The sequence below is a fragment of the Quercus robur genome, chromosome 6 (assembly GCF_932294415.1).
Source record: "Quercus robur chromosome 6, dhQueRobu3.1, whole genome shotgun sequence".
NCBI classification, from domain to species: domain Eukaryota; kingdom Viridiplantae; phylum Streptophyta; class Magnoliopsida; order Fagales; family Fagaceae; genus Quercus; species Quercus robur.
In genome coordinates this window covers 42,093,292-42,105,653 of record NC_065539.1, presented here as the reverse complement: position 1 = coordinate 42,105,653, position 12,362 = coordinate 42,093,292, and the positions used below count along the sequence as shown (strand labels likewise).

Genomic DNA, 12,362 nt, shown 5'->3' with positions numbered 1-12,362 from the left:
CCAAGGCCCCCGCGTTTTGTAGTGTTTGCCTACTCTTGTTTCATTCCATTATGTGTGGCACGGGATTAGAACCTCACAACCATAATCATCTCTTTGAATTATCATTTTTGGTGCTTGTAAGATCTGTTATCATTCTCCAACATTGATCTTACATTCTTACTGTGGCAGTAACAGTCTTGTTTAAATCATTTTGGATAGCATTACTTGAATATTGTTGAGGCTTCGCTGGAATTTCACGATACTAAAATCTTTATAATTCCACTTTTGGATTGAAAATGTGTTTTCAATTTCATGGATCATTTCGTCAAATCAATGATAAGTTTCTTTCTTTTATATATATATATATATATATATATATATATTTAAAGGGGAGATTTGTTCGATTTGAATGAGTTAAATTGGGTCCCACAAAACTTCTTAATTGATCAAAATTGTTTCATCCAATCCTTATTATTTGAAACCTTTGTTTTTGTTTTTTTTTTTTTTTTCCAATCATAATTACTTAAAAATCGTAATTTTGATAGTAATTGTATTTTCTCTCATAGCCATTGAAACGAAACGCCAAAAACTACGATTTAACTCATCTGTTACGTCTTTTTCTATGGTCGGCTTTAATGAGTTGTAGGCTAGCAGCCTGTTCTGGTCATCATGGAGGAATCTTTAAAATCAGGCCTATAGCTTAAATTTCTATGCTACCAAAGATTGAGGGATTTCAGCATACATGGGTGATTTAGATGGATTTCAACTCAAAATGTTTCAGAATTTTGAAATTTCAAATTTCAAATTTATTACACTTTACACCCCGTTCATTTTATCCTATCGCGTCTTTCTCCTTAGAAAGGCTGGAGCATAGTTTTGGCGTCTCTTTAAAGCCTGATCAGAGGGGAAGAAAAGACCCGTAATTTGTGTTCTGCCTGTTTTGCGGTAATTAGAAGTTTATACTTTGTTCAACCCTCCCCCAAGAAAAAGGATATCTAAAATAATAATATAGTTCTAACCCTAGCATCCCTATGCAAGATTTAAAAGCATATCTATAGATACTAGAACGCATATAATCAATATATCTATGAGAGTTTAGCTACATACTTCATTGAAATTAGGCGGTTCTTCCTCTCCATACTTCTCCTTCATGACAGCTTTCAATGGAGCCACCTTAGTCCATAGAAAGAATGAGATTTAAGGTTTTGTCTAACATTAAGAGTAGAGAAGGAACCTAACCTTATAATATATTTTGGAAATATCTATCCTTGATGGATCAAACATTAGACTAGGTACAAGCCTAATAAAACAAGTTGTTTAAAGGCCCAATACTGAATATGATCACAACAAATTAATGGGCTCTCATATTTATGAAACCAAAAATTCAATTAATAGAAGCCCAATTCTAATAAAACATCTCCAAAATGTCCCCGCTCCACATGAGTTTCTCACTCCTATACAGGTGTTAAATAAATTATTAGTAACGTGATGTGTTATACCATGTTGTATATACTAGAGTGGATATAGAAGAGGAAGTATAGAATAGGAACACCGAGAATACAAGGGTTACATGGTTTAGTCTTGTCGGCCTACGTCCACAGAGGAATCCCTTAAATGCTACATCTTTATTGTATAAGAGTGTAGTACAAAACCTGTGTTACAATAAATCCTAACATGAGTATATATAGGCGACTAAACCCTAGACTACTAGTACAAGCAAGAGTGGACTTGAGCCTATTACATTGGGCTAATATGTCTAATATATCTCTAACACCCTCCCTCAAACTCAAGACAGAAGCTCAATGAAGGCTTGAGGTTGGATAAGAATGAGAAGATCCTTTGGAGATGCCTTGAAGAAACCATAATGAAGAATATGCCAATTGACCAATTTCGGAGTTTCAAATGAAGAAATGGAGTCCAAAGTTGGAATCTACATGAAAAACTAGGCAAGACAAGTCCATTCAGAAATTTTGACTTTTGGTCAAAGGTGAACGCAAAAGTCAAACCCAAAAGGTCAAAGTCAACATTCAGTGAAAGTCAACGGCTCACGTTCCAGGTTTCCAGGTTGGTCCACGGATCAGGTTGCAGAGAAGCTGACATCATCCTATGACGTGGTGCTGATGTGGCTGTGGTTGATGTGGAGTGATGACGTTAGCAGGGAGTCTTCGACGTGTGCTTCTATTACAAATGTGTGGGATCGACGGCAAGGATCTAGGAGGTGCGTGAGAGCGCATGCAGTCTCGGATGAGGACCAGATTTTTGTGCAACATAGATCGGCGAACGACAAGGCCGATATGGTGGCGCGTGTGGCCGATGGATGAGTTGCACATGAGTAAATCGTGGTGGCATGTGGTGAGGTTCCGGAGCTGTAGGCGCGTGGTGGTGCGTGAGGCTTCCTTTGGGGGCCGAGTTCTTGGGTTTTGGTCGCGGGAGGTCATGGAGCACTTTTGTGGTGTTGGTTTCATTAGGCGAAGTTTGGATTTGCACAGATTTAAAAAGTTAAGTCACGGCTTGCTTGGTTGTTGGATTTTGACACAACACAGAGCCATGGTGGCTGCGAGATGCCGTGGAGTCTAGATCCAATAGAGACGCATGTGTGACTTTTGATGGTGGTGTGCATGTAATATTCTTCTTTACTTGCTAGAGATGTTTTGTTTGATGCCAAGAACCAAATTTGGCTTTGATACCATATTAAATAAATTATTAGCAACGCAATGTATTATACCATGTTGTATATGTTAGAGTGGATGTGGAAAAGGAAGCATAGAATGGGAATACCGAGAACACGAGGGTTACATGGTTCAGTCTTGTCAGCCTACATCCACAGAGGAATCCCTTAAAGGCTATATTTTTATTGTATAAGAGTGTAGTACAAAACCTGTATTACAATGAACCCTAATATGAGTATATATAAACGACTAAACCCTAGACTACTAGTACAAGCAGGAGTGGGCTTGGGCCTATTACATTGGGCTAATATGTCTAATATATCTCTAACAACAAAAACGAGACACCCATGATCCGATTCCTTCTTGTGTCTGGTACCATTGCTATTCCTAAATTGTCAGTACTCCGAAGCAAGAGCCTTCTAGTTTCGGCTACTAAAGCTTATAAAAATTTAGGGTGCTGGAGCCTAGACAACTAGACCACCCCTCTATCTTTTGTAATCTTTGTTATCACAATCTTTCTTTTAACTTCGCTGGCTCCCACTAGTCTCTAGTGACACACTACAATTTCATTTCACATCATATTTTAGATTCATGTCATTTTCTATGTGAATTACATTGATTACACGAGAGGGTAGATCATTTTGTGTGGGGTTTATTAGTCATGTAGGGATCATTATGTGTAGGGTTTATTATTTATTTGAAATGAGGGATCATTACTATGAGAGAAATGTTTTTATTTTTTTAGTATTGGATATTTTCTATGAGTTCGGCTGCTAAGTTTATGCCGAATTGAATTATCATAACCAAATACATCAATTGTTTGGTCAGTTTATAAAAGTTTTGTAGTAAAATTTACAATATTTTTAACATTTTCTCTATATATACCATTTGTGACACTATTTGATAAGTTTGTACAAAGTTTTATCTCCAAAAAAAAAAAAAGTTCGTACAAAGTTCATTAATTTGAAGATTCACAATGCTTAAAATCCCACTGAGAGTTTGTTTAAGATCCGCTTATTTTGTTAAAAGTGAAATTTTTTTGCTAAAAGTACTGTAGATAAATAAAGGTGAAAGTTAGCTAAAATAGTACAATGAGACTCTTGGATAGTATTAAAAAGTATAATAAGACTCATAAATAATAACAAAAATAAATTGAATAGTAAAACAAACTGATTTTTTTAATTTAGAACCGGAAGCTAGGCCATGTTTGGTTTACTTTTTCTCATCACTTAATTTCCATCACTCATCACTCATCACTCAAAATACCCTACCTGTTTGGCACCATCACTTACTTGTCATCACTCAATATTTTTCACACTATTTGTGGGTCTCATACCTGTCACATAGTGTAAGTTTTTTTTTTTTTTTTTTTTTTTTTTTTTTTTTTTTTTAGTATCACCGAACCCAGTGAAAAAAAAAAAAAAAAAAAAAAAAAAAAACCCAGAATAGACCGAACCAGTGAAAGAAAGAAGAAGAAGAAGAAAAAAAAAAAAAACCGAACAACCAACCCAGGAGAAAGGAAAAAAAAAAGTCAAAAGTGGTCAAAAGTTACGGCAGGGTAATGTTTGTGGGTCCCCTATGTGTGTTTAATTATAATATTGCCAATGAGTTATGAGTTATGGAAATTGAAAACAGCCAAAATGTATTTTCAGTTTCCATAACTCATAACTCAAAAATCAGAAAATTGAGTGATGGAAACAGAGTTATGGACTTCCCAAATAACCTTTTTGCTATGGGTCCCACCATTTTTGAGTTATAAGTTATGGAAACGGAGATATGAGTTATGGAAATTGACAAACCAAACACCCCACTAAAAGTTGAAAGGGGAGAGGTGGAGATCCTCTTTTTCAGCCTCATGGGGACACGGAGCCTGGGAGCCTGGACTCCAACCTGTTTTGAGTTGAAAGAAATGGCAAGCTTGTCACAGGCCCCGATGAAATGCGATCAATAATGTAAAATCTGATCACTTTTCTCAAATTTTCTTCTCGTGGATCCCAGCACCAGCCTGTCCAACGGTCAAAAAGTGTCTTCAATTATGGAGTAAATTCCGGAGACTGTTGATACTACCTTTTTCTGTACACTCACAGTCACTCACATTGGTGCCAAAGTCACTAACCTACTCATCAGATTGAACTCGTTTTGCTCTTCTTTGTTCTACTACACTCTACCTACATTACATGAAAATTAAATAAAATTGCATCAAAATGCAATCTACACTAACACCCTACACCCCATTCTTCAAGCTTCGAATCTTAACACTACTATTATTACAACTTCAAATCCTCCCTACTCTCTCTCTCTCCCCTTGCCGTACCTCCTGTGGCAACGTTGCTATAAAGTACCCATTTGGTCTCGACGATGGTTGCGGCGCACCACAGTTCAGGCACATGTTTAACTGCACCACTGACTTGTTCTTCACAACACCTTCTGGTGCCTACAAAGTCCAATCCATCGACTACGACAAAAAAACTATGGTAGTATATGACCCAGCAATGTCTACATGTTCCATTCTACAACCTCACCACGACTTTCTTATGACGGACATTCAATCTGTCATAATACCTCCTTCACCAGACACCATTTTTGTACTCCTCAATTGCTCCATTGACTCTCCTGTACTTAACCATTACAAGAATCTTTGTTTCAACTTTTCGGGTCACTCTTGCGACGAGCTTTATGGTTCATGCAATGCTTTCAGATTGTTCCATTTGTTGACTAATAGTACTCCACCATGTTGTTTTACTGGGTATGATACTGTGAAGTACATGAGCATGAATATCTTGGATTGCACGCATTATACTACGGTGATTAATAGTGATAATTTGAAGGGAATAGGACCTTTGGATTGGGTATATGGGATCAAGCTTTCGTTCACTGTTGCGGAAACTGGGTGTGAAAGGTGTGCAGACTCTGGTGGCACTTGTGGGTTTGATACTGAGACCGTGGGGTTCTCCTGCCTTTGCTCAACTTCTATGAACGCTACTAGAGAATGTGGTAAGGCCTGTTGGAACTATTTGAAAGAAAAAAAAAAATAGAACAATTAGTATTTTCTTAAGAATTTTTTTTTTTTTTTTTTGAGAAGGTTAAGAAAAATTCTTAATTTACATAAGTTTACATTATTTTTAAATAAATGCGTACAGTATTGTACACTTTTATGCAAATGTATATAATATTATATATTTTTTGCAAATTTTATATTAATAGTACAATGTAAACATATATTGTCATTTTCTTAAATTATTATTATTATGAACAAGAATTTTTATTAAAACAAAGTTACTGATTGCACTTGCACATAACAAAGAGACCAACTACTCTAGTACTTAGTGTACGAAAAATGCTAAAGTTACAAACTATTTTACAGTTTTTTTACAAATTGCTAATATGGTGAATGATTATTAGTAAGTAAAAAAATGATGTCAGTGATGGGTCTATATTAGAACCAATAAGAATTTGTCACATCAATAGTTCGTAAAATAATTTGTAGCTATAGTATTACTCATACTCAACATTTAGGCTCCGTTTGGATTGGTGTCTGTGTCCAAGGAGCCTGCGTTTTTGGCTTTTTTTTTTTTTTCTTTTTTGACCAACGCCTCTTGTACTGTTCATGGGATATGAACAGTGCATTAAGGCAAATGAACAGTAACCAAAAATTATTTTTTTATTATTTTCAGTTTTCAGCAAAATAAGCGATATCCAAACGCACACTTAGTGTCCAATTGACATTTATCAGTTTATAAGCTTACCTTTTAGTTTTTATGTACAACTTTTTAAAACCTCACATTTTATTACTTTTTCAAATTTTTTCAAGGTACAATTATATTTTAATACACTTTCAACAAAAAGTAAAATAAGTTGAATATTTGTTATAACTTTTTTTTTTTAGTTTTTAAAAAATGAGAGAGTTTGAAAAAATTGTCCTAAAAAATAGTGAAATTTAAAGTAGTTGTACTTGTACAAAGTAAAGTTTCAAACTACGAATTTAACCATTTTTTCTTTTATTTTGACAAACATCTTAATTCGATTAAATAACATAACACGTATTTTCACAATACTTTTTCATCCATACGTATTTTCACAACACGTAAACAGTAACTTGCCAATTTTCCTTTGCAGCTCAAGCTAACTAGCTCCCCATCCCAAATCCAAATAGTTTTTAGGTTGTAAAATTGTACTAATTAAGTGACTAAGAGCACAAGGGTATTTAATATTTTGTTAAATAATATTTTTTATATTTTTTCTTTAAAAATAAAGTCAATATTGTGTACAATCATTAAAAAAACACATACACTTGTGTGAACTTAGTAATTTTGTATGTGCAAGGTGCAAACTAATGAATTATTGAAAAGTTTGTTTATTTTCTAGATAAATATGTATTACAGCTCGTAATTGAATATTGATTATTTCTTAATATGTGCACTTAAGACACTCATTAACAGGATTCTATTATGAATATTCGCTAATTTATCAACACTTTGTATTTCAGATGCAGGCAGTGTTACAGATGAGGGACACGGTCATGCTCCGATGTTATTATTCCAAGCATTTGTTTTGATTCTGGGGACATTTCTGTGCATGAATTTATAATGATGTCTCGCTGTTATTTGATTTTGATTTTTTTTTGGGTTGTGGGGAGAGAGAGTTGGGCTTGGGCGCAAACAATTTGTAATATCTTTTTGGACCTATTGAGAACATGCTTTGCTTGGGTTTTGCAATCTTTCCAAATAGCAAAGGTAGCTAGCAGAAGGGAATTCGCATGAATTTACTATGACTTCCCTACTCGATTTGTACATTTTTATGTTGTTTCTCATACAAGGCTGGGAACTCTGTGGGAGAAACTCATCACCAAAATGTCATAAATAACTGTGTTGAAATTTGCGCTTCAGAAGTTGTCTCAATTAGAATATTTGAATCATGTAATATGATCAATCTTTATTACCATATTCAAGCAATAGAACAAAAATGGGTTTTAAGTTATAAGAAAACTTGTATTGGATTTGATGGAGAATAAAAATGAGCCATCGTCCAAAGTACTTGTCTAAGTAATGACATCATCCATAGTAATTTATCTCTATCACTTAGTAATTTTTAGCTACATTAATTCATCAGTTTTGGAATTTATCACACAAGTCTACTACTTTAGAACGTGGAAATGAATTCTCCAAAACTCACTCTCATTCACCTCACTAAGTCCACACTTTTCTCTTGAGGAGAGTGACACAAAACAATGAGACCTACTCATGATCCTCTATATAAAAGATTAGACTTTATCAAATCAAAGGTAAGTGAGAAATTTACCAACTCTTGCACTTTGAGAATACATGAAGATTTTGAGGGAATTCTAACTTAACTATCAGAAGGGCCGGCCCATGGCTTAGGCAAGTTAGGCCTATGCCTCAGGCCCCACACCCCCCCCCCCCCCCCCAAAAAAAAAAAAAAAAAAATCTCCTTAGAGAAAAGGCTCCATCCACTTCCAATGATTAAAGACCCAAATTTTTATAATTTTTTTTTATATATAAATGTTGTGCATTTTTTATATTAGTGATGTTAAAGATACTACAAATTTTACTATTAACTTACAAATTGCTATGTTGCTAATAAAAAAAAAAGTGGTTAAACACTCATTAGTTAGATTGATGAATTTCATTAATGAGAGTCAATGTCACATCATATTGTGAAGATTTTATAGTGATTTAAGTGCATTTTTCCTTTTCATTTCTATTAGGACTCTTAATGTACGAGACCAATAGAACCCTAACCCAATTGAAACTCTAAAATGTTTCAAATAAATGTTGCAAATGTGTTAAATTATCAATTATGGATTAATCTCCCTTAATAGTTTGAGACTTTAATTTTTATAAATTGGTATCCTACAAAAACGCACACCAAATAATATCTATCTCCCTCTCTTAAAAACAAGATATAAAATTAAAAATTAGATTTTAACTTTACTTAACTATGTATTGCTGTATATCCAAAATAAAGTGTTTTTTTAATTGTAATATATTTTTATTTTTTTTCTTAATATTTATGGTTCAACTTTGATATTAAATTCTCTATATGAAATTGACATTAGTTTAGTCAAGTGTGAGTAAAAGAGATTTAAAATTTATGTTGTGTATCCAAGAGTTAGACCTTTTTGGATATATACTACTGTAAGTTTTTAAAAAAAAAACATTCTCCCCTCTTCCCGTGTGTATGTATTAAAAATGCTTAGTATTTTGAAAAAAAAATTATGTATTTAATGTATCAAATTAATCTAGATTTAATTAGTATTAAATAATTTTGTTTAATTAATATTTACATGTTAAAAGTCCCACATAAATTTTTCACCTTAGAGCCCAAATAATGTTGGGCCACCCTTGACTATCAGAGAGTCCTTGCCTGGCACCACACTGGTATACTCCAATAATGTTTTTCCCTTCTTTCCAGGTCTTCAATCATACACCAAGTTTGAAGTATACAGCTCACTGATTTCATACTTGATACTTGAACATTACACACTTGACACTTCTACATCTATATAAATTTTTTCTTGAACTAACCATGTCACTGCCACCCATGACCCACACGTAGCTTTTTTTCTTCCCCTATTCTGAGCAGTAGACTTTGAAGCGTTAACTCTCTAGTAAGTTAAAACTTAAAAGTTAAAAGTAGTAGACTCTAACAGAATAAAGTCAATAAACAATAACGGCTAGATTTTAAACAGTAAAAGTTCATCTTATTTATAAGGACACATACAAATATACAATGGTACAGTAGTGACGATTCAAGAATCTAAAAATCAGATAGTCGTGATGATTCTTGTAAATTCTATGTCATAAAATTAGCCTTCACGAACTTAAGGGCTTTTTTAAAGGGTTTTTAAAAACTATTTTCGATCAGTTCAATATTTTTTTGAAAGGGGGAAAAAAAACAGAAAACGTCTTATATACATCTTAGCTCTGCATTCAGAATATATCAGTTGTGAGAATGAAACGTCCTGCATCTTATACTTCTCCTCTTTTAATTAAGTGGATCAGTAGTTCTTTGGATTATGTAAACAGTCACTTATTCAAGAGTGTCATACTGAAACTACAAGTTTCATGGAACTACACTGTTATATTTCATTATTGATGACATTAAGATCCTTTAGAATTCTTAAAGCACTCTTTTCTAAATGATAAAAAAAAGAATTCTCAAAGTACTCCATCGTAGATTTTTTTTAAATCTTTTCTATTCATCTTGGTACTTAAAAACATGATTATCATTGTTTTGGTATTTATTTAAACATTGAAAAATACAACAAATACATTTCACTCATTTCAAAATGTACATGTAAGATTTTGGAAACTCTATGATAAACCTACCCTAAAACATCCTAATCATGTATATAGACAATTTCCATATGATGTATATAGCTTTGTGGGTTTGGCATATCTATGCTAACTAAGACCATAATGGTTTGTTACCACCATGTATTAGTTTGAGGGGGCATAGATAAGACCCATAAGGGTAATATGCACCTAGAAGATCTTTTCCAACTTCTCAATGTCAAATGACAGCCATGCCAAGATTGATTAGCCTAAACTGTGAGAAATTATTTGGTACACTCGAAGTACTACATATTCTCATATAAATATGAATCTCATGTATGAGATATACTTACATGTGTGAAGATAATATAGTACACCAAATGCATTGAATAATTCACATACTTTTGGAATTTAACAAAGCTCATAGGATATTCTCTGGATTCCTTTTTAAACGATACTTAATTATTTGCAAATCTTTGCACTACAACCATATGACATTTAGTTGCGAGTTACTTTGTTTAGGGCCTCAGCCTATGAATGGTAATCCTCAAAGATCTTCTCTATTTTACTTGAAATGAATAAAAGTCCATCTTTAATATCTTTTTTTCAAGCCGCCGAATACAACATTAGGGATTCTTGTGGAAGTCCATGCAATTCAGCAGAAAAAGCAAAAGATTAATGGAGCCTATTGCCTTTCATTTTAGTTAGACATTATAATAATGATCTCTTGCAAATGTTAGTGATAAAGTAAGTTGAAACTGTCAGCTTATTTACTTTCACAAATTTTGTACTCGATGATTTGTTTTTCTTTCAGTCCGAGATTCCACTAACTTTTCTGTAAGTCCCACTTGCTCCACTCTTTAATTATCATCAAATTGAATTGCTATTCTATACTTTCTAATCTTTATAATTGCTCTTTCCCAGTTTTGCTGGCCAAATGCGCCTGCGTTCTTTATGTATGCTGGACCCATAAGCAAACATTTGAATTCAAATCCCCCATCCTCTTTATTCCTTTTGCAAAACTCTTTCAAAATCAGTCCATAACGTTACAACTTATTAGTATTAGATTATTAGTGTTGTAATCATAGCTTACTTTGAATTCATCAATGGCCCACTATTACACTTTTTTTTTTTTGAGGGGGCACTATTACACTTATGATTGAAGTAATTATTCTCATTTAACATCTTTTACTATTTTAATCTTTTTGTGACACTAATTAACGTTGAGATTTTCACCCTTGTCAGAGTGTCATGCCAGTGTAAGAAATTGCAACCACTACCACACACCATATTGTTAAAAGGGTCTTGTAAAATGCCTATTGAGTTTATAGGATAGTTTCTGTGTATCATTTGGGAAATAAGTAGATTGAAAATTGCTATGTTTTTGAGGGGAGTATACTGAAAACCAATATTAACTGGCAATATTTTTGTACATGTTGAAATTATTCATGGTATAGCAAAATCTAATCCACTAATTGAGTGGATTTCACAATTAATGAATAAAATTTTAAGAACTTAACATTAGAGTTACTCATGGACTTGTAGATGATTTTAATCATTCTTTAATCTGAACAAGGTTATGAAATATTAAATATTTAATTATGAGTTATAAAGTATATTATTTGAAAAAAAAAAAAATATATATATATATATATATATATCTCAATCATTGGCACGTGCTTAAACGTAATTGTATGGTTTGATATATATATATATATATATATTAAATGAACTTATGTTTTGTTCGATAATAATTGTTATGTATTATCATGTGTAAGATGCCAATGGATTTTTAATAAAGGAATTTTATTTTGATGTAGGCTAAATTTGATATTCACATTTGTGTGTTGCATTTTATTTTTCAAAAAAGAGCTAAAAACAACCATTGTTTAACAAATGATTTAAATAATCATGAGCTTTCTAACTTAATTAGTACTTGTTAGTATTTTCAACGGAAATGTCTAAGGGTAAGGGTTCAAATTTTAAATCCCTCTTCTCACATTGTAATTATTAGATTATAAAAATAAAATAAAAAGATTTGAATGTAACTTTAAAGGTGGGTTTCAGTTAGTCCGATAAATTTTTTCGTTGTCAAATAAGAGATTTAGGGTTTAAACTTTGCTTATGCTAAAAAACAATTGGTATCTTTGACTTGATAATAAAGAATAATAATTATAAAGTAGTCTTCATAAGCTAAAATTATATTGCATTTATATATATATATATATATATATATATATATATATATATATAAAACTTTAACGGTTTAATTTAACTTTATTGATTCAGTGAAACCATCCTTAGATACTTTTACGCATGTTTGTTTTTTACATACCTGTAAACTAGGCAATTTTGCAGCTCACAATTTAACTAAACATGCTAGACATGTTAGAGGTTTATCGATGTGGATGGAGGATAT

At 32.7% G+C, this 12,362-nt stretch overlaps 1 protein-coding gene across 1 annotated transcript; it reads left to right on the top strand.

Moving 5' to 3' along the window:
* The first annotated feature begins 4,718 nt into the window (after nt 1-4,718).
* On the top strand, nt 4,719-7,536 carry LOC126688824 (uncharacterized). The gene is made up of 2 exons (XM_050383688.1): nt 4,719-5,642; nt 7,135-7,536. The coding sequence occupies exons 1-2, from the start codon at nt 4,853-4,855 to the stop codon at nt 7,233-7,235; spliced, it is 891 nt and encodes a 296-aa protein (XP_050239645.1). The 5' UTR covers nt 4,719-4,852; the 3' UTR covers nt 7,236-7,536.
* The last annotated feature ends 4,826 nt before the right edge of the window (nt 7,537-12,362 follow it).